Source organism: Pistacia vera, unplaced genomic scaffold, assembly GCF_008641045.1.
Source record: "Pistacia vera cultivar Batoury unplaced genomic scaffold, PisVer_v2 Contig435, whole genome shotgun sequence".
In the NCBI taxonomy this organism is placed as follows: domain Eukaryota; kingdom Viridiplantae; phylum Streptophyta; class Magnoliopsida; order Sapindales; family Anacardiaceae; genus Pistacia; species Pistacia vera.
Window position 1 is genome coordinate 1 of NW_022196263.1, and position 25,801 is coordinate 25,801.

General features: G+C 35.1%; 3 protein-coding genes across 4 annotated transcripts; all 3 read left to right on the forward strand.

Moving 5' to 3' along the window:
* Window positions 1-27: 27 nt before the first annotated feature.
* LOC116143940 (serine hydroxymethyltransferase 3, chloroplastic-like) lies at window positions 28-3,144 on the forward strand. Its single transcript, XM_031429383.1, has 11 exons — window positions 28-264; window positions 345-540; window positions 642-816; window positions 920-1,037; window positions 1,129-1,241; window positions 1,350-1,472; window positions 1,626-1,730; window positions 1,868-1,954; window positions 2,037-2,144; window positions 2,549-2,621; window positions 2,732-3,144. Exons 1-11 carry the CDS (start codon window positions 54-56, stop codon window positions 3,004-3,006), a joined length of 1,584 nt encoding a protein of 527 aa, XP_031285243.1. The 5' UTR covers window positions 28-53; the 3' UTR covers window positions 3,007-3,144.
* A 1,822-nt stretch (window positions 3,145-4,966) lies between these two features.
* Window positions 4,967-5,934, forward strand: LOC116143979 (uncharacterized protein C6G9.01c). The gene is made up of 2 exons (XM_031429430.1): window positions 4,967-5,175; window positions 5,467-5,934. The coding sequence occupies exon 2, from the start codon at window positions 5,483-5,485 to the stop codon at window positions 5,909-5,911; it is 429 nt and encodes a 142-aa protein (XP_031285290.1). The 5' UTR covers window positions 4,967-5,175; window positions 5,467-5,482; the 3' UTR covers window positions 5,912-5,934.
* Window positions 5,935-22,116: 16,182 nt separating this feature from the next.
* Window positions 22,117-25,796, forward strand: LOC116143966 (ferrochelatase-2, chloroplastic-like). 2 transcript variants are annotated; one of them, XM_031429416.1, is made up of 9 exons: window positions 22,117-22,437; window positions 23,157-23,466; window positions 23,550-23,693; window positions 23,887-23,988; window positions 24,334-24,437; window positions 24,537-24,663; window positions 24,785-24,937; window positions 25,140-25,240; window positions 25,347-25,796. In XM_031429416.1, exons 1-9 carry the CDS (start codon window positions 22,352-22,354, stop codon window positions 25,681-25,683), a joined length of 1,464 nt encoding a protein of 487 aa, XP_031285276.1. In that variant the 5' UTR covers window positions 22,117-22,351; the 3' UTR covers window positions 25,684-25,796. The 2 variants fall into 2 exon arrangements, with proteins under 2 accessions (XP_031285276.1, XP_031285275.1); XM_031429415.1 differs by having other exon boundaries at window positions 23,154-23,466; window positions 25,347-25,795.
* Window positions 25,797-25,801: the final 5 nt, after the last annotated feature.

Sequence of the window (25,801 nt, forward strand, 5' to 3'; positions counted from 1 at the left end):
TTTATTTTATTTTCAATGTGTAGGATATTTGTGTGGCATTGATAAAAACCAAGATGCAGGCGTGTAGTGGTGCTGCTGTGAATGGTTCTTTGCAACAGGTCATTTGGGCCAAGAGTTTGCGATTTCCTTCGAAAGGGTCTGGTATGAGCGGATTCCCAAATCAGATTAAATTAAATTCCATGAAGCCATGCAAATCCTCTTACATTGAAGGAAGTTTGGTTACTGGGAGGCCACCATCTTCTGTATCTGTACCTGAAATTGGAGGTACTTGTAGTTTTGCTCTCTGGTTTTAGAAATTGTATTTCAAATCTGGCTGTTCCTTGAATTATAAAGTCCAATGTCAGGTAATGGAAGTAGCTTTGTAGACTATGAACTTAGTGAAGCAGATCCTCAGGTGCGTGAAATTATCAATAAAGAGAAAGAGAGGCAGTTCAAGAGCCTTGAGCTTATTGCTTCAGAGAATTTTACATCCCGGGCGGTGATGGAAGCAGTTGGTTCATGTTTGACAAACAAATATTCTGAAGGATTGCCTGGTAAAAGGTAAACCCTTTTCCATTTCAAGGAAATGTGTATTCAAGTTTATTTGTTTTATTTTTTATATTGTATCTTACGTGAACAAAACATCCTTTTATGTACTGCAGATATTATGGTGGTAATGAGCACATCGATGAGCTTGAAACCCTTTGTCAGAAAAGGGCTTTGGCAGCATTTCACTTGGATGAAAAGAAGTGGGGTGTGAATGTCCAACCATTGTCAGGTTCTCCAGCGAATTTTGAGGTTTACACTGCTATTATGAATCCACATGATCGAATAATGGTTAGTTGCTCTATATACTTTTTTTTTTTTTCTCAATTTCTAATTATGATTATTGTCCTACTAGAAATGTTGAATCCATAATATATTGTTGTAACTTATTTAGGGTTTGGACTTACCTCATGGTGGACATTTGTCTCATGGGTTCATGACTCCTAAAAGGCGGGTTTCTGGCACCTCAATTTATTTTGAATCCATGCCTTATCGACTTGACGAGTCTACAGGTGAAGCTGGTTAATTCTCAAAGTTGCCTAGGATATAATGATTGACAATATGGCTTAGTGGTTGATTAATTTTTTGTTGTATTTGAAACAGGACTTGTTGATTATGATATGCTTGAGAAAACAGCTATTCTCTTTCGACCAAAACTCATAATTGCTGGTGCTAGTGCATATCCACGAGATTTTGACTATCCTCGCATGAGGAAGGTAAGGATTTATTACCACTTCTGCGTTAATATCGGTTAGATAATGGCACAAAAGGTTTCTGCTCTGTGTTTGTGTATTCCTTAGTGGCTAACCACTTGGCATTGGAAGATTGCTGATGCAGTTGGAGCTTTTCTTATGATGGATATGGCTCATATAAGTGGGCTTGTTGCTGCTTCTGTCGTGGCTGACCCCTTTGAGTATTGTGATATTGTGACAACAACAACACACAAGGTTTGGTTTGAATGCTTGAAATAGTCTTGTTGTGCTAAATATTTCTGAATTTAGTTTTCTATAAAATGTTTCATAATTTTTTATCTTATTATTATTATTATTTTTTTTTTTTTTTACTATCATGACATGATAAATTTCTATACTTCCATCCAGTCCCTGAGGGGTCCAAGAGGTGGTATGATTTTCTTCAGAAAGGATCCCATCCTTGGAGTGGATCTAGAGTCTGCCATCAATAATGCTGTTTTTCCAGGTTTACAGGTTAGTTGAACTTGTCTCTTTTGCTTTCTTACCATGCGCCTGAATGATAGTTTGTTTTTGGTCTACATTGGAATTTGCTTCTATCTTCTTTAGTTATAATACTCTCTGTGGGCCATAATGAACACTTATATGTACAGGGTGGTCCTCATAACCATACAATTGGGGGCCTTGCAGTTTGCTTGAAGCATGCACAGTCTCCACAGTTCAAAGCTTACCAGGACAAGGTTATCATACTTCCATGATTAAGATATTTTCTATGGAGTATCCCAACTCAGTGGACTGAATTTAGTTAATTCTTTCATGTAGGTGGTCTCTAATTGCAGAGCTCTTGCAGGCCGATTGATTGAATTAGGCTACAAGTTGGTTTCAGGTGGAAGTGACAATCACCTGGTTCTTGTAGATCTGAGGCCGATGGTGAGTTTTTTGGGTTCTTGATATGATTTTTGAGTTTTCGTATTTAATGCAAGTTTCTCACTCCTTATTTTTTTGCCAACAGTTAGGGGTCCTGAAATATTTGTATTCTTTTTGCAAAGTGATGATTTTAGTCTTAATAGGAAGTTAATGTTAGAAACTGATGCGTTAGCTTACCATATGGTACAACATGACATATACTGTAATTTTGTGTACAATTTTAAATTGTTTATTGAAGTGCTGTTTTTAATGTTATAATATCAGACTGAATTCTTCAGTTTTGTGAAATTGCAATGTCTCAAATTATTTCACTTGACCATGCATAATGTGAAGGAACATATTTGCAAATGATATTTTATACCATTGAATTATTGGATGTAAAAAAGTATTTGCTTTGTTATTGACAGGGTATTGATGGGGCTCGTGCGGAGAAAATTCTTGACATGGCCTCAATCACCCTCAACAAAAATTCAGTGCCAGGTATGCCTTGCTTTGCTGGTCCTAATCATTTATCTTTTATAAAGTCCCGAGTGTTTTTCCTTCTATTTTGCTGTCATGGTACTCACTCCAGCTATTGTTAAATTGTAAAGGTGATAAGAGTGCCCTAGTCCCCGGTGGCATTCGCATAGGATCCCCTGCAATGACTACCAGAGGATTTACAGAGAAAGAATTCGTAGCGGTTGCTGACTTTATTCACGAGGGTGTGCAAATAACACTTGAAGCTAAAAAATTGGTTAAAGGATCAAAGCTCCAAGATTTCATGAAATTCGTAACATCATCGGATTTCTCGTTGATGAATAAGGTATCAGATCTTCGTGGTAGGGTTGAAGCTTTCACAACCCAGTTTCCTATTCCTGGAGTATAAACAGGTTACAATCTTTTGATATTTTCTCATAAGAACAAGAGGGAATAAAGGCTTCTGTAGTGTTGGAGAAATATTTATAATAGCGAAAGATTACATTTAAAAGTTTTTGAATGGTGTGGCCAAATTTTGATCTTTTTACTAATTAATTTGTTAATGCTTTATAGTTTATGTTACCGCTAAGCATAGAGAGATTTTAACTTGCGTCTTTTTAATTCTTTGGTACAACAAATTCAGAGCAATGCGTATTGTACCCTTTTTAAATTCTACTCTACTAATTCACCTGCCATGGCTTCATCACGACCATATATAACAAACAAGTTTAATTTTTTGTAACTGGACTGGACTAATAATAAGGTCAGTATTGTATAAAAATTAGATGGATGAACAATTCCAAAGTCACTCGGGCGATATTGTATGGAATATAAGTGGTACCAACAATTGACTTATTTTAAAATCAAATTTATATTTATACAATTTTAGATGATTGAGGAATCTTAGTAATTAACATATTTCTATATTAATATAATTTGTACAAATTTTTTTTTATATGACCAGGGTCCAGGGAGTCTATGCGTAACTTTATTAATTCCGAGGCGCGAAAATGTCACATCTAGCCTTAACCCACATGTTTGTTGGGTCAAAACTAATGTTCAAAGGCTTGGAACCAGAGAATATAACAAAAGAACTTTTTCACAATAGAGCGGTTTTATTTTATAATATATATATATATATATATATATTTTTTTTTTATGACCATGCTATCCAGGTTAGTTTATGCATCACGACTAATCTCTGAAATGTGTTTGATTGGGGATTATATAAAATTATTAGGGTTAAGTCATTTTATATTACTTGATTATCATATTTGGTTGTCAAGTAATATAAGATTCTGGTAATCTTCAAATACCAATAGTGGTTACTAGTGATAATATTGGAGATAATCTGATAACCTCTATTTTCTTAGGTATTCTAAGATTACCAAGGTAATCTTATTTTTGTTACAATTTTATCCCTTATTAATAAAATTTTAGGACAATAATACACTTATTTTTAAATTAATTTACATGAATTGACTTTTAATTATTTCACCCCAATTAATTAACTTTTTAGATAAAATTACCTTTGAATTCAAAACAAATTACAGCCCACCCAAGCCACCATCCCCACCCACCTGCCGCCAACCAAACCATCGCTGGTCGTCGTCGAAAGTCACTTGGAGTCGCCGTGAGTAGCCCACCGTAACTGGGACTCTGATATCGTCGTTTCTAGCCATATTGATGGCCAAAAAGGCTATATCAGAGCAGATCTAGCTGTTAACGACTAGATCCATGGCCTTCATATATCTAAATGAGATCTTGCCGTTAACGGCGGTATCTGCTCCGATATGGCTTTTTCAGCCATCAATATGGCCAAAAATGGCCATATTGGAGCCTTTTAATTACGGTGGGCTACTCACGGCTACTCTAGGTAACTTACAGTGACTTCCTACAATAGCAGACAGTGGCTTCGGATGGTGGGGGTGATTTTGTTATAAATTAAAGTTTTATATGAGAGGGGATGTTTTATACCCACGAATTTATTCTCACTAACTAAACACATTTTCTTAAAGATTCTCAATAATCTTAAAGATAATCTAACATTGTAGTGATCTAATATTCCCAATAATATGATATTTTCTTAACCAAACGCACCCTTAAGGTTAAATTTGTACAATTTCCGACAACAAAGTAATCAGCTAAGATACTGTTACCGAATTGGCACTGGCTTGATTCATATTAAAGCCCAAAAATGACGTATAAGCGGCAAAAGGACAGATGGCATAACCACGAACGGGAGATTGTGCTACTGAACCTCCGCGCGGAGGCGTTGAAGATGATAGCAGCCGCAGGACCCTGATGCACTCAAGAGTCCTCACGGAGTTAGCTGAAAACATAAGCAGACTGATTTAGTGCGTGATTGAGACTGGGCTTAACATCTGGCCCATATAAAAGATTTAGTTTCATTATAGCCCACTCAATCGCCCTCATCTTCTATCTGACAAGACTGCCTCCCTTCCCAGTAAAGCTAGGGTTTAAGGTTTAAGCCACCCTCTTCTCTCTGGATTTCTTTCCGTTTCGAAATTCTCTGCTTCAGTGGTTGAATCTCACAATTCATTCTTTAATATTTAAGGTAATTTTTTTTTCTATTTAAGGAAGTTCTCAGTTAATGTTTTTTTTTTAGAGTTGATTTCTGAATTCCTTTTGAGTTATCACAAAATGTTCTGAACTCTAATTTATTATTTTCAATGGGCGATGTGTTTCTCATTTAATTTGTTTTGTTTATAAGCTTTGCAATGAAAGTGCTTGTTCGTTTGATGCTTAAATTTCCCTCCTTGACGTCTATATTGCATTTTGTCAGCAATCAAATTCAGTTTTAATGGTTTTATCTAATAATTTCCGCATTTTTTTGATGGGTTTGCAGCTTAAATCTGAGCTCAATGCCTAGAAAATCTAAATCTGGCAAGGTACTTGAAAAAACGCAAGAAATTGCTCCTGTAGAAGATGAAAAGCCTTCTTCGAAGTCAAAAAAAGGAAGTAAAGAGATTGATGAAAAGCCTTCTTCGAAGTCTAAAAAAGTCAGTCATGAGATTGATGAAATTTTCGCTGGTAAAAAAAGGAAGAAACCTGAAGAAAAAAAATCCCAGAAGTCAAATAAAGATGAATCTGGTGAAACAAAATTGGTGAAAAGGAAGAAAGAAAATAAGAGTAAAGGAGTTGCAGAGGGTGGTTTCGCAGATGCTCCTTCTCGGCCTAAGAAGAAAACTGAAGATGGGTTTACTATCTACACTGAAGAGGAGTTGGGTATCAATAATTCTGATGCTGGAAACACTCCGCTTTGTCCATTTGATTGTTCCTGTTGCTTTTAGTGGTACTTGCAGATGGGTATGTTCTCATTTTTGTTGTTCTCTTTTGCGATTTTTCATTTGTCAAATGTAGACTACAAATTAAATATGATTCATCAGTGTTAATTTCCCCCATTTTTGATAATGAAGTTGTTAGACATAGAGTATGTATTATTGAAAGTGTTGAAGAGGATTTTGGTGCATTTGGGTGTGAATAACTCTGTAAGTTACAGTAAATCAGTAGACATAGAAATCAAGTGTAATACTAAAGAATTTCTCAGTCCTGAGTAAGATCTTTTCATGCAGGAGTTTGTGATTAGATGGATCTTTATGCTGGTCATCTGGTTTTTATATCTATTAATCAATTAGATGGATCTTTATGTAGGTTAATTGGTTTTCCTTTATTAATTCACCATCAGTGTGGTTTTGAGTTGCAGGATGCATCAATTTGCTCTGTGTTGTGTATGCTATTCTATTAAGTTGATCATGGAGATAGTAGAATTGCAGTTTTTGCTCATATGGGTTTTTATAGTAATGAACAATGTGTAGGAATGTAGTGCTAGTCATTACCTGCTATCACATGATTTTATCTTTTCACTTCTCTTTAGGTTGCCTTAGTTGAGTTATAGCTTAGAGTTTGGAACAAGTTAATGCTCATAGGAGGTTTTAATAATACATTCGATTTAGATTGTCCATTCAAGTCTCACGTTCCAAATATTTAAGTAGTAATCTTCTTTTGGTCCTTTCCCTGTCATCTCATTGTGACATTGCTCAAGCAGAATGTAAGTTACCATTGTCATCACTTCCAAAGCTACTATTGATTCAAGTCCCACATTCCATGTTAGGAAAAAATTGTCAAAATATCTTTTGCCCCGAACTTACGCTTGGCATCACAGATTTAGCTAACTTTTTGGACTCTTATTGTGGTTTTATGGCATACAGGGTTCTTCAATTTTGTTGACCAAATGGCAATTTTCCATGTCCATTGCTGATGGCCTCATTATATGAATAACTAACGAGCGTATGAAATTTTGGGTTTGAAACTGAAAAATAATATTTAGGGTCTGTTGGGTTTAATATTTTTCACTATCCTATTCATACTATTTCCAAAATACCAGTTTGTTTCCCTATTATGAAAATACTATTATATTATATTTAATTATTGTAAACCCCTTAAGTTTATTAATTTGACTAAACACCCCCCAAAAAAAAAGTTTAGAAATTGACAAAAACACCCCCACCTACCCACATTTGCCAGATTCTGGCCACTACCATCGGAAGGTGGCCGGAATCTGGTATAATAGCGCACTACTAGTTGGATCTGGCCAGTAGTGCGTCGATCTATCATTTTCTAGCTAGATTCATTATGTATCTAGTCGGAAAAGGCCAAATTAACAGTCAAAGATCTGACCATTGATGATAAAACATGGCCAAAACTGACCTTTTTCGTCCAGATCCACGGTGGTTTGGATGAAAAAGGCCATCTCGGCGCATGATCGGCCAGATCTAGTCAGTCATGCATTGATATGGCGACCCCGGTCAGGCTTTGGGGGTGGTGGCCGATATTTAATGGGTGGGTGGGGGTGTTTTTTGTAATTTTTAATGTTTTTATTACAGAGGTGTTTAGTAAATTAACAAACTTAGGGGATGTTTTTGTTAATTTTTAAATCTTATCTCGTTATTCCTACCGAACTCTAAAAATATAAATACCAATGTTTTAAAACCTGGTCTAGCTTTGTTGGTTGAACCGGTTGAACCGGGACTCGGCTGGTGAGTCGGGCTAGGTGAGGCTCAAAATCGCTTATATCAGTCTACCCATTTACACCCGTGGTTGGACCAATGCACGGTAGCACCCGCTAGTCCAACCGTTATTTTTAAAAAATCCGAGTCAACTAATTTATAAAATTATAATTATATAAAAATAATAAATTATATATTGAACTGAACAGTAAAAGCCCCTTATCCAAAGCAAATATCAACATTTTCCTCCCATTTTCACGGCATTTCCCACCCTTTGGTCTGAAAGTCTGAAAATAACCGTCGGAGTCTCCCCTTCACCATCGAATCTCGTCGCTGCAGCCTTCACCGTCAATTGCTTACTTCGTCATTAGCTGGGGTACTGCGAATCTCCTCCCATTTCGTGATCTTTTTTGTCCTCACACACTCTTCTTCACCATTGATCTACGCTGTTCATCCGTCGTCGTCAATCTTCTCGAAGCTGCACAATCGATCTAGTCTTCTTCTTGCCTAGGAACTGTCGCCTCTTCCCGACAGTTCCTGGGCAAAATATTAGAAACCACAAATAGAGAGGAGATCGACATCAACATGATTCTGGTGGCTATTGTAGCAGAGTTAATGGAAGAGTACACGGTGCTTCTAGCAAGAGTGCTTGAGCATTTGTTTCACGATGCTCCTTTTCCGATGCCGGTTCATTTTCTCATCCTCCGCAGTCTTCCCTTTGTATCCTCCTCCTCCTCCTTCACTGCAGCCCGCCGCTTAATGTAACTTTATGTTTGTTAGTTTCTCTAATTTCTTTTCGACTCTAGAAGGCTCCATTTGTGTATATTCTTTGAGTTTCTGAATCGCTTTCATTTTCTGTAATTACATGAGCTCTTATTAATTCAAACTTTTTTTTTTGCTTCCTGTTTGAATTGAATGGAATGAATGATTCAGTATTATATAAATTTTCCCATAGTCTTGAAACATAAAAATACGATGTCAACTTATCAATTGAAATAGATCTAAAAGCCAGAAATCGATCCATCGTAAGTTGATAGAGAGGAATTGGGGTTGTTGACAGATGTCATATGTAATGATGGTTTAAGATGGTCCATGTTAACATGTGTCATGTAAACAAGATAAATTGGTCCATTTCTCAGTATTATTGGAAGTGGTGGGTCTCCCATATTATGCTTACATGATATTGATGCCTATGTTTCATCCTTACCATTTGGTATCAGAATTTACTAATAATTTCAAACAGTGACTAATCACCTCATTTTATACACTAAAACATTAATATGTCTAATGGGTTCTGGAGAAAATGAAACACAGGCATATATACACGTTAACATCGGCGACATCATCTATAATTTTTTTGTAGATGATGTCGTCGATTGTAGATGATGTCGCCGAGGTTAATAATAATGATGATCATCTGTTAGGTGGTATGTGAATTGTAAATTTTAATTGAGGATGAAATGATGGATTGAAGACCATTGGATGAAGATCATTTTTTGTTAGAATGTTGAAGTGTTGACTTGAAAGTTGAAACAATTATGGCTCTGTTTGGTTCATTATTCTAATAGTTTTTAAAATAATCTTTTGAAAAAAGTTAAATTGGGCGGGTATTACAATGTAGGATTTAGAAATTAATAAAAATATATCTTATGTTTGTTTATTTACTAAACACTCCTATAATAAAATATTAAAAGTTAACAAAAACACCTCTAACCCACCCATTAAATACTGACAGCCGACCATCACCGTCGGAGGGTGGCTGGAGTGTTTTTGTAATTTCTAAAAAAAATATTTAGGAGTGTTTAGTTAAATTAATAAATTTAGGAGGTTTAAAAGAAATTGAAAAATATAGAATAATATTTTGGGAATAATGACATTTTACTGTTTAACTTTTTTGAGAATACTAATAATAGTATTCCCAAAAGCGAAACAAACGAAGCCTATTATGTCATTTTTCTTCCCTCATTTTGTTATTTTGATTTGTAATTTATCGTATTATTGATGTAATGATGTTTGATGATGCTTTGCTAATGATTTTTTATTCCGGAGTTTATGATTTGGAGCCAAATTCTGGAAATTTGCAATCTGTAAACAGTAAATTTGTTGACGTCAGCATGATGATGTCATCGGTTGAACCAATTAGTTCAACCGGTTAAACAGATCGACCCGGGACCCGGCCACCTTGCCAGGTTTTGTCTCGAGTCGGTTTTTAAAACATTGCAAAATACTATCCAAAATACTAAAACAAACGCACCCTAAACATTTCAAGTTGGTAACTAAATAATGTGACATCATTTCAGAAATATATACTGTGAACAACTAATTCATTCAATCAAACTTACTTTGATCTCATCTAAGAGTACATTTTTGAATGTAGAAGGGCATGGAACAATGTGTTACTTCAATAGATTTTTTAACAACAACATGGTTTTGAATCATCCCATTCGGGTTTTTAAAGCCAAACGCAATTTTATGTGGGGATGTGTTATGAAACACTTTCCATAAGGTAACATGTGCCTGTCCTGCATGCATAAACATGTGACTTATATTTTGTGTAATATATAATCCATTTCGTTTGATATATGTAAAAACACTTTGAAAAATTAAATAATAAAGTGATTCATTTAAATTATAAAAAAAATTAAACTACAAATACAAAGTGAATAAACAAATTAAAGAATCAAATGCAACAAAATCTTATTAGCAATTCTCTCAATATTTTTAAACAAAGGCTTTATATAGTCAATTCTGTCGCCCATTTAGCCAACTAGACTCCACCAAATAGACAACATGCATGATAGTTAGCTTGTGAAAAGAATTTCATTAATCCAAAATTTTAATCCTTTGTATCTTTGGTGATTTGTCTTCATCATAGAGTGTTTACCTTTGATCAAAGAATAAGCTTGGAACTAGAAAATATATTTCTTTTACATAAGACGATGTAGGTGTGGCATCACAAACAAATTATCTCATTTTACTTCTATGATCCTTGTCTAGACTGAACATATAAAACAGAAGAGCCTAGTTCAGCAAATTAAAGTTATGGAGCAAGAGCTTTCCCCCATGGTTGTCAGTCATCATATCAATCTGCAAAACAAAAACGGATGTCAGAAGTCAAGAAGGGAAATAGATGGAATATGAGGCTTAATAATGGCGAATGGCCCAAGATAGAAAATAAAAAAATCCGTACCCCTTTGTTGTCCAGGACTCCAGGCTCCAATTCTATAAGAAGCAAAGTTGGAGTAACTGTCAAGTCTTCCTAAAGAATTCATTAAATAATTATATCTACCTAAACCTTTATCATTATCCAACAATTTTTTTTTATAAAATTGAACTTAAAAGCATAAGAGAAAAATATTCTCCGGAAATTATTAGGCAGCCATGCTGCCGGCAGCACTGCCACACTTAAATCTACTGAAACAACCCATCAAACATCAATAATCAACCGACATAAGAACATAAGCACCATTGAGTGACATAATGGTAAAAGAGCAAAGAGATTTAATATAGATTCTTGAGTTCAAGTCTTCCCAAGCATTAATAGAGATGACCACTGAGAAGATTTACTCGATCTTTCACTTTAAAACCCAGGAGATTAGTTGAAATACACACAACTTGGCCCGAACACTTCTAGTCACCAAAAAAAAAAAAAAAACAATCAATCCACATTCGCAATCTGAACATAGATCTAGACAAAACTATTGTAAATGATGGCTCTCCACCAATTGTCACCGATTGTCAAGTGAAGGGGGCAACTTGATAAGCTGGAGGGTATTAGAGGTGAGCAGGGACCAGACCCAACCGAGCTCAGGTCTGGGCTCGATCCCAATGGGATTGGTCCCATTTGGGACCAATCTCAAATGGGCTTGGGATTGATCGCAGGCCCATGAAAACTTTCAGGGCCTGGACAGGTTCTTGGGACCAGTCCCATGGGCCTAAAAATTTTCATTCCCCCCCACCCCGGGCTTGGGATTGATCGCAGGCCCATGAAAACTTTCAGGGCCTGGACAGGTTCTTGGGACCAGTCCCATGGGCCTAAAAATTTTCATTCCCCCCCACCCCGGGCTTGGGATTGATCGCAGGCCCATGAAAACTTTCAGGGCCTGGACAGGTTCTTGGGACCAGTCCCATGGGCCTAAAAATTTTTTAATTAATTAATTAATATAAATGAATTTTTAAACGTTAATACTTAATTCTTAATTAGTTATAGATTTAAGATGTTTTTAATAGAGGTGGGAATTTGGGACCGACCCAAAAACCGTCATCCTAGAAGGTCCGATCCCAAAACCGACCAGGACCATGGAGGAGGGCTCGAGCCATGGTTCGGTCCCTCCTCCAAGGCCCTGAGCTTAGGACCGATCTCAAACCTTTTTCCCCTTCTTAAAAAAACCCTTAGAAAAAAAAAAAACTCTGTCTTTTTTTTTTTTTTAAATAGACAATAAAAATTGGAGTTAAAATGATATTTTACCAAAAAAAAAATTAATTGATTCGACTGTTGGCTGCTCAACGGCCAGTTGATCGTTGAGCGGCCAATTGGGGGGGGGGGGATTTTTTTTTTTTTTCACTTTCCCCCTAAACCTCAACTATAAATTAACCACCAAACCGTCATTTTCTTTCACAACTCAACTCTCAATCTCTCTATTCCAATTCTCTTCTCTTCAATTTATATTTACATTTATTCATATCATTCAATTTCTTATATTTTTCAATTTCATCTATTATTCAATTTCTTTCATTTTAATTATTTACTATTTTTTCATAAATTCATAATGAATTCTTGAAATTATGCATTTGGAGGATCATTCTCAAATGAGTTTTACATTCCATTCACTGAAGAAACGGAAGGGTTCGATCTATTTTCACCATTTCCAGAGGCAACAACTGCAATTTCACAACCACAAACGATTGGGACTGGGTCCAACCAAATACAAGCGAGCTGCAACTCCACAGCCTGACCGTCAAAGAGGGCCATGTCCGGGGTATGACAATTCTTCACCAAATCAAAACAGCTAAAGCCAAATGGGTTAGAGGAAGAGACGTGTGAGGAATGTAATTTTTGTCTAACCATTACCGGCGCTGAGAACAAGACTTCGATGATACGACGACAACTGGAAAAAAAGCACCCCAATATATGTGGTAGTCCTACCAATTCGATTCAACTTCAACCGGACTCGGTAAGCAAATTCAAACCCAACTTAATTTTAATCCACAATCCTTAACTCTCTCAACAAGACAATACAATGCAGTCAGAGGACGAGAGTGCATAGCAAAATTTAGCCAACCCATTTGGCTTTGGACGTTTTGATTTGGTGAAGAATTGTCATACCCCAGACACGACCCTCTTTGACAGTCAAACTGTGGAGTCGCAGCTCACTTTTATTTGGTTGGACCCAGTCCCGACCGTTTGTGGTTGTGGAATTGCAGTTGTTGCCTTTGGAAAGGGTGAAAATGGATCAAACCCTTCCATTTCTTCGGTGGATGGAACATAAAACTTATTTGGGAATGATCCTCCGAATGGATAATTTTAGGAATCCATTATGAATTTATGAAAAAATAATAAATAATTAAAATGAAAAAAAATATGAACAATAGATGAAATTGAAAAAATTGAAGAAATTGAACAATATAAATAAATGTAAATATAAATATAAATTAAATTAAAAAGAATTTGAGAATTGAGAGAACGAGAGATTAAGAGTTTGAGTTGTGAAGAAAATAAAGGTTTGGGGTGTTAAGCCTTATCTATATCTTTATTCAAATCACAACATCTTTATCTATCTTCATTCAAATCTCAGCAACTGCTTATCTCTATCTTCTTTGGGTTTATTATCTTGTTATCTCATTCTTGTTATTATCTTGTACATCTGCTACTTATCCTCTCATGTAAATTTTCTATATATGTTGATATTGTAATTCAAGCAAGACACAAGAAATACAAAATATTTGTCTAGCCTATTCTTTCTTTTACATGTTATCAAAAATTAAATAAATACTTCTAATCTATCGGCATAATTCATCGTATTGCTTGTCCATATACACATGAACATAATGGCATTGTCGAATGCAAAATAAGACATTTAGTGGATATTGGCTTGACATTACTTGCTCATAGTCATGTTCCCTTTAAATATTGGCATTATGCCTTTGATGTTGCTGCTATGTCCATTAATGTTTTGCCTACTCCAATAAAAGAAAATAAATCTCCACATTCGGTTCTTTTTAAAGCCACCCTGAATTACTTGGCCATGAAGCCTTTTGGCTGTGCAATTTTCCCATTTTTACAACCTTACAACAGCCATAAATTTTCATATAGAACAAAATTTTGTGTTTACGTTGGTAACTCTCCCTCTCATCATGCATATTGTTGTCTTGATTTGGAAAATCATTGTGTTTATCTTGCTCATCATGTTAAATTTAATGAAAAATTCATTCCTTTTATTACACAGCCTATTACTTCCACTCCTATACAGCCAACAACTTCAGTGTGACTTGAATTAGAAAGGCATAAAGACTCTCACTCGGTTCCACCAAGACTTCCAGGTATCAATCCAACTCCTTTATCTCCTCACTCTCTTACTAATTCTAATTTCACTCAAACACTATCCCCTTCTAATTCTGCCCCACATGACCCACCATTTGATACTATTTCACTGCCAACAAATCCTTCCCCACCATCCAACCCCACGTCATTGCCTTCACCTACTTTATCACGTACCGATGCTATGCTTCTTAGACCAAGCACCATGCAAAGACGTACAACTCTCACAGCAACAACCCCTTCACTCAAACCTGATTTTCTTCAAACTGAACCTTCCTCTTACACTCAAGCTCGACCATATGTTGAACGGCGTGAGGCTATGCAAGCAGAAATCAATGCTCTCATTGCCAACAAAACATGGGATTTAGTACCTAGACCCCTCAACAAAAATATCATAGACAGTAAATGGGTGTTTCAGATTAAAAGAAAGTCGTGTTATAAGGCACGCTTGGTTGCCAACGGATTCGAACAATAGAGTGGGCTCGACTACACTAAAACTTTTAGTCTGATGGTAAAAACAACCATAATCCGCACAATCTTGGCCTTATCTACTTCTCTTGGTTGGCAAACACGACAACTGGACATATCAAATTCTTTTCTTCATGGTTATCTAGCTAAAGAAATATTCATGGAACAACCAACTGGATTTGTTGATCATGTCCAATTAGACCTTGTGTGTCGGTTGAATAAATTTCTTCATGGCCTAAAACAAGCCTCTCGTGCTTGGTTCCCTCGCCTTGCTGAATTCCTACTACAAATTGGTTTTGTGGCTTCACGTGCAGAGCGTTCCCATGCTATTATGTATGTAATTCTACCCTTAAAAAGATTTTTATCAATAAAAGGGTAAAATGGTCATTTTGTATGCATTATGAGACGTGAATGTCGTAAAGTATTAGGAATTGATGATACTGATAAGAAATATGGTTAAAGGGTCATGAAGGAGGTTAGTAGGGTTAAACAACATAAACGGATCCCAACGGGTATAATGGTCTTTTCACAATAATTTATAGGAATCAAGTATCCATAAAAGTGTATTATGGGTAAATTAGTTAATTATCTTATGGATTTACTTGGTCACCAAGTAAAAAAGATAAGTCAAATGGCATTAAAGGAGTGTAATAATTATGTTATAGTGGAAACGACTAAAATGCTCTTATATGCAAAATTTATACCAAATGACCCATATCTCTAACTTTTAATGGCCAATCCCATTTGAGAATTAAAAAAATAAAATATTTATAAGATATTTTCTTGGTTAAGTCGGCCAACACTCTTGGAACACCAAACTCATTTCTTCAAGTCTTATTTTCTTCCATTAAAGGCTTTAATTCAAGCTCCTTCTCTCAAAATTTTCATAGGATTTCAAGTTGAATTTCGAAGGAGATCACCATCCACACTTAAAGAACTTCAATTTTAGGGTTTAAGGTGAGTTTTAAAACCTTAGTTTGTTGTTATTTTTAGTTATAAAAGAAATTCATAAGTGGTTTGTGTGTAAGGTAGAAAGGATGAACCTTTAGAGCTAAGAATGAGTGTCTTTATGCTTTGAATACTAAGGTAAGGAAAAAAATCTCCCTTATGGCTACAATTGATAACACCTAGGATTGATGAAACTTACATCTATTTATGTTAATTTGAGTATGATGCTATGTTTTGGTTATTGATTGTTTAAATGGGTGTGTTAATTGGTGTATATGTGCATACGGAGGATGATTATGCCAATTAAGAGAATTGTAGTTGGACTATATTTTCAAACTTTTTGGTTTTGTAAAAAAAGAGGTTTTTATGACATTTTATACTTAAAATGATATGGCTAATACTATGAATATGCAAATGAATATGACATGGTTAAAAATGAATAGAATTCGAATTTGGCTTTTTAAGACTTATACTGTACATGCTTTGTTGAATCAGTTATAACTAAAGTTATGAAAGTCTGATTGAGCTGATTCTTGAAGTATTAAAAAGTTGAGAAATAGACTTAAAACTTTTATGTTTTAACGAAAAATCAATTCGAATTGGAAGATGAGGAAAAAAATTGTTTGAAAAATGACAAACTGTATAGCATCCACCTCCTTAATAAAAATTCCCTTTTTTTTTTTAATTTCTAATAAACCACTGAATAATTTTACTGTTGAAATTACTTATGTTGTATGAGAAATCGAATGAATTAATTTAGTGAATTTAATAGGAAAATATTCATGTCATAGAGTTTTGTTAAATTGATTAATGAATTGTGCAATTGATACATGGTACATGTTAAATGAATAAATAGTATGATTGAGCATGAGAGATGTTATCCTATATGTTTGCATTCATAATGGTAATGCATATAGCTTATTTAGTTGACTTATGAAAAATTTATGAAATGTTAAAGAATGAATTCCATGAGTCTCTTAAGGTATAAACCAAGATTAGAGGAACGAAACCTTTGTGGAAACCATGAGTCGTTTGAGGTGACAACCAAGAACAAGGTAATGATTCAAATGAATCCGATCAGATAATAAAGACCAATGAAAACATCAAGTACAAAGACAAAAGAAATAGGCATGTCATGTTTATGAATATTACATAAGTCATATATGTTCTATGTTATATTATGTATGGTTATTTTATGACTTATGTTTATGAGGAAAGTCTAAAGTGTATGATATGTTTTATGAACTTGATAATGTCAATGAATGAAGGTCATGTCTTGTAGGTAGGTAAAATCTTGAGTAATATGCTTGTGTAATTAACCTTAATGGTTTATAAATGGCCATATTCCCTTATTGAGCGATTAGCGCTCACCCCACGAAATTTTTTTTTAAATGTTTTGCAAGTAAGGATTGAACCTTGAAGCTGAGAGAGGCTACTGGGGAATGACATGTACATGAAAAAATGCTTGTGCTATATTTTGAATTTTTATTGTAAAATAACATCAAATAGCTTTTGGTTTATGGATGTTAAAGTAAATTTGTTTTAATAAACCTGATATGACCATTTCCTTATCAAATGAATGATATTAGTAAATGATATTATATACTTATGATATTAATTTCCTACGAAGCTAAATTTCTTAAATCATTTTATGGATATGAGATGTTTAATATCATGCTTTAAAAATAAAAAAACAAAGACAAAACAAACAAAAGTATAGGTTTTGAAACAAACTCATTTCCTAGGCGTGTCTTTTCTAGGTTTTCAATTACCAAGGGATACTTAGAAAATACCCAGCTAGGGAGGGGTTTTACAAGATGCCTTATTATTTATTTTAAATACTGACAAATCAAAATTATTTATTTTGGTCTATGTCGATGATATTTTTGTAATATGTTAACAAATTATGTTAGTTTATGCATTGTCCTAATGAAGATCATTGGAAAGCTCTCAAAAGGTTGTTGCGGTATCTTCGCCATACTACTTTAGTCGGCTTGTTCCTCTCCAAGGATTCAAATATGCAATTACAGAGTTTTGCTGATTTGGGGGGGGGGGGGGGGGGGGGCGGTGTTTTGCCCCGATGACAGACGCTCTACAAATGGCTACGTTGTGTATTTGGATAATAATTTAATCTCTTGGACTACAAAGAAACAATCCACTATTGCTATATCATCTACCGAAAGTGAATATCGGGCTTTGGCAAATGCATCAACCGAATTGGTTTGGCTCTGCTCCTTACTAAGTGAGCTTGGTTTCTTGTGTTCCTCTCCAACAACTTTATGATGTGATAATATTAGAGCAATTTACTTAACTTCTAATCCTATATTTCATGCTCGTACAAAGCACATTGAATTAGACTATCATTTTATTTACGAACTGATTGCTCAAGGCAAGATATGACCAGCTCGTTGACATCTTTACCAAGCCACTAGGATGCAGACTCTTTGAACGACACCGAGACAAACTGTGACTTCTGCCTGTAGAATCGACAGCTTGAGGAGGGCTGTTAAGCCTTATCTATACCTTCATTCAAATCTCAGCAACTGCTTATCTTTATCTTCTTTGGGTTTCTTATCTTGTTATTATCTTGTACAACTGCTACTTATCTTCTCATGTAAATTCTCTATATATATTGATATTATAATTCAAGCAAGACACAAGAAATGCAAAATATTTTTCCAACCTATTCTTTCTTTTACATGGGGTTAATTTATAGTTGAGGTTTGGGGGGAAAGAGAAAAAAAAAAAACTAGCAACCAATGGTCACCGTTAAGCAACCAACGATCATATCAATTAAAGTTTTTGATAAAATATCATTTTAACCCCCATTTTTATTGTCTATTTAAAAAAATAAAGGTTTTTTTTTAATATTTTTCAAGGTTGTTTTTGAAAAAGGAGAAAATGGTTTGGGCCCTGGGATTCCTCCATGGCCCTGATCCGGTTTTAGGACCAAACCTTCTAGGATCAGTTTTTTGGGTCCAATCCCAAATTCTCACCTCTAAAAGGTACAAGTGTGGGAAAGTGGCAACTACAAATACCTCCCTTCTTCATCCTAAAACGCACAAAAAACTTTCTTAAATTTATTTTAGATCTCTCAAGCTTTTGTGTGTTTTAACTGAAGCCATAACTCCCACTTGCATCCCCCAACTTGTCAAATTGCCCCCACTTGACATTTTTTGGAGGTCCACCATTTACAAAATTCAAAACGAGAGTATTGTAAAGAATGCAACTCACCAATTTTCAAATAAGGGATAACTTTACAAAAAAGGGTAATTGTACCTCCCCTCCCTTTCATTCTAAACACAAAATTTATTCAAAGATTCTCATTCTAACCCCCTTAAGTCTACTTTCTCACTTTACAGTAGAGGTGAACATTTGGGATTAAGTCCAAAAACCTAACCCCAAAACCCGATCTTAGGATCAGTCCTAAGAAACCTGGTCCCGAAGGAGGGACTGGGCCCTCCTCTAAGGCCCGAGTCAAAAATTTTTTGAATTTTTTTAGTTTAGTCCCCTACATAATTGCATAAAACTCCTTATAAATTTTAAAATAAACATAAATTATAATGATCAAAATGAAATTTTACAAAATTTATAAAAAAAAAATATTTTACAAACCATTGGCTGATGCTAATGGTTCTTTTTTTAACCGTTCGCTAACAGCCAATAGTCACTGCCAGCCAACGGTTATAATTTATATTATAACCTTTTTTTTTTCATCCCCCACCCCCCCTTCCCCCCCCAAAACAACTACACTATAAATAACCTTAAAATTTTTCATTTTTTTCACACTAATCAATCTCTCTCATTTATTTATTTGGGTCTCGAAAACAAATAAATTGAATAAAATTTTGATTGGAGATTTAGAGTAGAGAGATTGATTGGTGTGAAAAAAAAAATGAAAGATTTTAAGATTATTTATAGTGTAATTGAGGGGGGGAGGGAATGAAAAAAAAGAAGTTATAATATAAATTATAACCGTTGATTGGCAGTGACCGTTGGTTGCCAACCAATAGTTAAAAAAAAAATTATCTACCAACGGTTAGTAAATTTTTATTTATTTATTTATTTATAAATTTTATAAAATTTCATTTTAACCCTTATAATTTATATTTATTTTAAAATTTATAAAAAGTTTTATGTAATTGTGCAAGGGACTAAACTAAAAAATTTGAGCCTAAGCCTGAGCCTTAGAGGAAGGCCCAGTGGAGGCCTAATCCCGTTTTGGGACCAGGACTCCTAGGACCGGTCCTAAGATCAGGTTTTGAGGCTAGGTTTTTGAACCCAGTCCCAAATGCGCACCTCTAGAATGATGTAAATACTGTTGACAATGAAAATGAATAATTTAATTAAAAAAATTATTTAATTGTTTATTTATAAATCGTGAATGTATGAAATGTGAATTTATGTTAAAAATTAAAATTAACTATTAATTTATTTATTATTTTTTAAAATTAATTAAATTTTTAGAAACTTACTAATCTACTCCTGAAAAATACTAAAAACCCCTTATAAAATGTTATTTCACCCCTAAAATATAAAAAAAAAAATAAGAGGTAAAGAAATTATTCAAGCCCATTGGACCGATCCTGGGCCCACAAGACCAGTCCTAGAGACCAGTCTAGGTTCTCATTTTTCTTGGGCTTGGGACCAATCCCAGGCCCATGAGCGATTAGTTCCATTTGGGAACAATCTCAAAAGACCAGTCCCAAACGGGCCTAGGCCTAGACCTGCTTGGGATTGGTCCTTGACCAGCTCTACTTTACAGTCTTTTGCAGTTTATTTTATTAGACTTACACCCCTAAAATTACAACAAAAACAAGTTTATTTTCAAACCAAATCAAAAAATAATTCATTTAAATCATAGTAAATGAAATCGAAAGATCCCTAAACAGTTCCTAATTATGTTCTCGATCTTCAATCTCCAATACCATGGAATTACAAACTCCCTTAAAAGATTTTCCAGAAAAAAAAAATAAACTGTCCAGAAATCATTTGTAATGGATATTTAATATTTGTTCATATATTATCCTTTGTTTCTGGAAAATATTTCATTATCTGGAAAAATGGAGTTTATAACCTCATGAATATCCAATCTTAGATGAATCCATTTCTATCGATCCTGGATTTCATGAACTATGATTTAAACTCCGTGGCAATGTTGTTTTGAAAATCAATGTGTTTTGTTTTAGATTGCACTTTCGATAAACCTTGGGGTGCAAGCACTCTTGTACCCGGACGGCACAGACGACAGCCCAAGCTGCTGCAGCTGGGAAAGAAATAAATTTTTCAATAGAAACAATTTGTTCTATTTTTCAAATGTTGAAATGGTTGCAAAGAGTAAACAATTTAGCTCCTTTAAATTTGAAGGAAACCATGTATGAGAGGCTCCCTCCAATCGTGTTAGAAGCTAAATTTAGGCACCATGCAAAAGGTTGCTTGTTTTAGATTGATAAACAAACACCCGTGTCTGACTGAATGCCATTACTCACTTAGAGGGTTTTTTTAAAGGAAAAATTGTAACCAGGTAATTGTATCATGAAACAACAATGAGATGAGTTTCATGGATCTTCTTCCGGTAAATTTATATGGGCTCCAAGCGGCAGACGGGTAGCCATGAGTAAGGCTCCTGCTGCTGACTCAGATGTGGAGCCACATTCAAATCATATGTTTGTTCAATGTTATATATTATTTTCGTAAACCAGACAAAAGACACAATAGATTTTCCCAGTTACCTGAGCAAAACAGCTCTGCCCAATTAAATTAAGCAAATGAAATGAGCCACCAAGTGGATTAACTCTATTCTTCAACTCCACATTGCAGCTGACACATAAATAAAGCCGATTTATTGTTACACATAGACGATACCCAGAAATAAACGACGCAAAAGAAAACGTAGAGATTTGATTACCAAAGTTGTTCTATAAGACAGATTCGTATTCACTCCGAACGCCAATATGACCAGAGTCGAAACTGAAACACAAATTGCTCTTTTAGAAGACATTTGGCTGCCCTAATCGACACGGTGAGTGTTGCAGATGTTGTAGCCATTTAAAAGCAACCCATGAATGTAAATTTATAGTGGTTTCCTCAAACCCTAATTCGCTGTGACGATAAAATTACTGAAATTGACGAAGATATCAGCACTTCTTGAGGGTCAATAAAGTAACTTTTGTTACTTCGTTTTTTAATTTCCAGTGCTGGATTGACAAAAGCCTATTTGATCAATTTTATACACGATGTTGAGCCCAAAACCCAATGATCGCTTAACGGGCTGTCCATGTTTAGCCCAAAAGGTCATCATTTTATTAAAATTAAATATATTTAATTTGTAAATTTATAAAAATTAAAAAATATATATTTGATTATGCGAAGAGCGGACAACCTCTTTGGAGATTAAACGACGTCGGAGCACAGACCATAACGGCATAACCGACTCCGGAAGTTTCTGCGCTGGGACTTGGGAAGATGAAAGTTTTGCTAGGAGCTAACGAGAGGCCACGCTCAGGTCTCCTCCTTTAAACGCGTAAGCACGGTCAAAGAGAGAAGACCTAATTATAACTAGAGAGAGTCCAGTAGGCTTTCTTTGACTCATCAATTAAATCTTCTTTTCTCAACTAACCCTTTGAAAACCGAAATTAAATTTCTTCGAATAATAAGAAAAGTAAAACCCTACACACCCAAATCTCGTTTCGTTTTTCTCATTGTAAATCTCGTTGATTTTCTTGTTTTTTTATTATTTCTAACTGGGATAAGGCTTGTGAATCTACACTATGGTTGCAACATCTTGCTCTGAACTTCTGTTCCAAACGAAGTTCACTGCTTCCCATCCCCATAAACTCTATCGTAAATTCTCAAGGTATCAACCTCACCAAACAGACAATTATACTGAATTTTATCAATTGATATATTTTCTTTAGCTGCTATAGCCTATATGCGATCCTTTGAGTAGTATTGACTCGGCTGATTCTAATGTGATCACCAAATATTTTGATCATCTATTTGAATTTCTTGCTTCAAAGAAGTTTTATTTTATTTGTCGCATTTTCTTTAGTATCATAAGCTTATATTTATTTTTTCTGCAACTAAAGAATGTGCTAAGTCCTCCGTTTGTTCGTTTTTCTGCTTAAAATATAACCCATTTCTTATTTTCTTAAACAATCAATATTATCAATTGTTGAGATGTAGTATCTGCGACTATGTGATTTGCAAAATCATATCGAGAAATTGCACATTAATTAGTTATATTTGTTATTTTTCGTTTTATTTTATGTTACTTGTGTGGTGAAAATATATAGTTGTTCAGAAAATTGTGAGTCATTTGTTTATAAACCCGTGTTTCTGTGGTGTTCAGTATCAGTATTTCTATTATGCTTTTTCTTTCATTTTTTTATTGTTTGGAAGGAATGTTTTCGAGATGGCTGCCAAATTTTCTGCATGTTATGATTGTTAAACCGGGTGATTTTTAGAACCTAATTAAACGCTGGACCATACAGAGTAATGGCCAATGAATATTGATATTATAAATATTGAAGTTTGTTTTGGGGTATAATTAACTTGATATTCTTTTATTAGCAGGTCATGCTCTCAGACCACGTCTCTCAGTGGATCTTCATCTCAAGCACGCACTTATCTAAGTATTGATTCAACTATTAAACGAACTGGCAATGTTGGGGGGCCGTATGTTTATGGTCCTGCTCAAAAGAGAAGTGTAGTGGGGAAAACATTTTGTGCTGTGGGAGTAAGCACATATGGAGAAAATGTTGCAGAATATCAACCTCATTTACATGCCGCAGAAGATAAGGTCGGGGTGCTTCTTCTGAATCTTGGAGGGCCAGAGACACTTCATGATGTTCAACCGTTTTTGTTCAATTTATTTGCTGATCCTGTATGTCAAATCTCTCTTTTTCAGTTCTTCTATCATTTCCTTCATTGTTATCATGCCTTTTCAACATTTGTATTTTAATACAGGACATCATACGTCTCCCTAGGCTGTTTCGGTTTCTTCAATGGCCCTTGGCAAAATTAATTTCTGTGCTACGAGCTCCAAAAAGTAAAGAAGGATATGCTGCAATAGGAGGTGGCTCACCTCTGCGGAAAATAACTGACGAGCAGGTGCAACATGTCCCCTTATCATGGCATTCTTTTTGTGTTTTATGTGTTTTTGTCGGTGTATTTGGTTTACTTCTTATGCAAAGTCAACTATATTTTTTAACCTATGCTCTTTTTCTTTCTCCAATCTGTATTTAATATTTTTTTCTTGTTTGCTTGATAATTCCATTTTTATGGTTTTAAAAACTTGTTGCAGGCACATGCACTTAAAATGGCTCTAGAAAAAAAGAACTTACCTGTAAATGTCTATGTTGGAATGCGGTATTGGTACCCATTCACAGAAGAGGCAGTTCAGCAGGTATGTTTTACCCCTTTCAGTAATGGTCTCCCATTTATGGGATACTTTTTGGCCTGGAGATGATCCACATAATTAATTTTTTTTGTATTTAACTGCTGCTGGTTGATGTCAGGGGTTTTATGGTTAAGTTTTTAAAATTTCTTAAAAGTTAAAGAGAGATAGAGTCACCTTTTTTTCATGTGTCTTTCCTTGAGATGCCTAGTTTGTTAAACTACCATGGAATTCTAGTCTTCAATTGCATATTGGATATTATGCTTTAACAGCTAAGTTAAAATAAAAAATATCGCATCCATTTTATAATTTATAAGAGTCAATTTATTTAAAACATTGTGTTACATGATACAGATTAAGAGAGACAGAATTACAAGGCTTGTTGTGCTGCCACTTTATCCACAATTCTCTATCTCTACAACTGGGTCAAGCATCCGCGTACTCCAGGGAATATTCAGGTTTTGTTTCTGTTTCAGTTTCTATTCTCTAATTTCTTGCTGTGGTAAATAAATTTGTCCTGAGTCATAAACCAAGTCTGAGCGAGAATGATATTTCAGGGAAGATGCATATCTGTCAAAGTTGCCTGTTTCTATTATTCGGTCCTGGTATCAGCGAGAAGGTTATATTAATTCCATGGCTGACTTGATTCAGAAAGAGTTAGAGAATTTCTCAAGGCCTGACGAGGTGCGTTTTAATACTTGCTCTTCTATATGGTTATCTTGAATACAAAACTGGTATATTTTAAAATTTGAAATATCTTGTTTGTGGTCATATGATGAGATTCTCTCGATATGTGGAACTATAGGTCATGATATTCTTCAGTGCCCATGGGGTACCTGTCAGTTATGTTGAGGATGCCGGTGATCCATACAAAGAACAGATGGAAGAGTGCATCTACCTAATCATGCAGAACTTGAAAGATAGAGGAATTGATAACTATCATACTTTGGCATACCAGGTTTGATTGTAAAACCCATTTCATAAGTTTTCGTTTCCATTTTATAGCCTTCTCTTAATAATGAGCACCAGCTGCTGCTGCTGTCCCACTTTCTTTATTACTGGTTTTTCATCTTCTCCCTATTATTAAGTTGGAGAACGAAAATGTTTAGTTGCTTCAGCTTTCCATTTTTTACTTGTTTCCCCTTCTTTCTTTTGGTTAGAGTCGAGTTGGGCCTGTACAATGGTTGAAGCCCTACACTGATGAAGTTCTTGTTGAGCTTGGCAAGAAAGGTGTGAAGAATCTCCTAGCTGTTCCAGTAAGGTACATGACTAGTAACTGAAATATTAATTTATTGGTTGTGTAATTTTGATATGTGCTTCAAATTGGTAGTCGACAGTTTAATTAATTGTACTCGTTACAATTTCAGCTTTGTAAGTGAGCACATAGAAACTCTTGAAGAGATCGACATGGAGTACAAGCACTTGGCCCTTGAATCTGGCATTGAAAATTGGGGACGTGTCCCTGCCCTGAACTGCACCTCTTCCTTCATCAGCGATCTAGCAGATGCAGTAATAGACGCCCTACCTTCAGCTATGGCTATGTCTAACTCAAGGAATATCTCTGACGAAGATGAGCGCGACCCTATGGAATATGCTATCAAAGTGTTCTTCGGTTCAATCTTAGCATTTGTGTTGGCTCTTTTCCCCAAAAATGGTACTAGAATTCAGGAATCATCTCCTTTGAAGGTGAAAAAAGAGTTGTAAGAGAGCAAATATTTTAAAAAGGAGTATTACAGCTGAGTTTCGTATAAGCTGCCCATTTAAAGACTAAAAGTTTAAACATGGTAACCGGTTTTTTTTTTTTTTTTTGGGGGGGTGGGCG

What these genes read in the sequence shown, in the direction of transcription:
- LOC116143979 (XM_031429430.1), top strand. Translation starts at nt 5,483, where the DNA reads ATGCCTAGAAAATCTAAATCTGGCAAGGTACTTGAAAAAACGCAAGAA.
- LOC116143966 (XM_031429415.1), top strand. Translation starts at nt 22,352, where the DNA reads ATGGTTGCAACATCTTGCTCTGAACTTCTGTTCCAAACGAAGTTCACT. An exon ending in CTCTATCGTAAATTCTCAAG is followed by an intron (nt 22,438 to 23,153) that starts GTATCAACCTCA and finishes TTCTTTTATTAG; the next exon opens with CAGGTCATGCTCTCAGACCA. An exon ending in ATTTCTCAAGGCCTGACGAG is followed by an intron (nt 24,664 to 24,784) that starts GTGCGTTTTAAT and finishes GTGGAACTATAG; the next exon opens with GTCATGATATTCTTCAGTGC.
- LOC116143940 (XM_031429383.1), top strand. Translation starts at nt 54, where the DNA reads ATGCAGGCGTGTAGTGGTGCTGCTGTGAATGGTTCTTTGCAACAGGTC. An exon ending in ACTATCCTCGCATGAGGAAG is followed by an intron (nt 1,242 to 1,349) that starts GTAAGGATTTAT and finishes TGGCATTGGAAG; the next exon opens with ATTGCTGATGCAGTTGGAGC. An exon ending in TGACAACAACAACACACAAG is followed by an intron (nt 1,473 to 1,625) that starts GTTTGGTTTGAA and finishes ACTTCCATCCAG; the next exon opens with TCCCTGAGGGGTCCAAGAGG.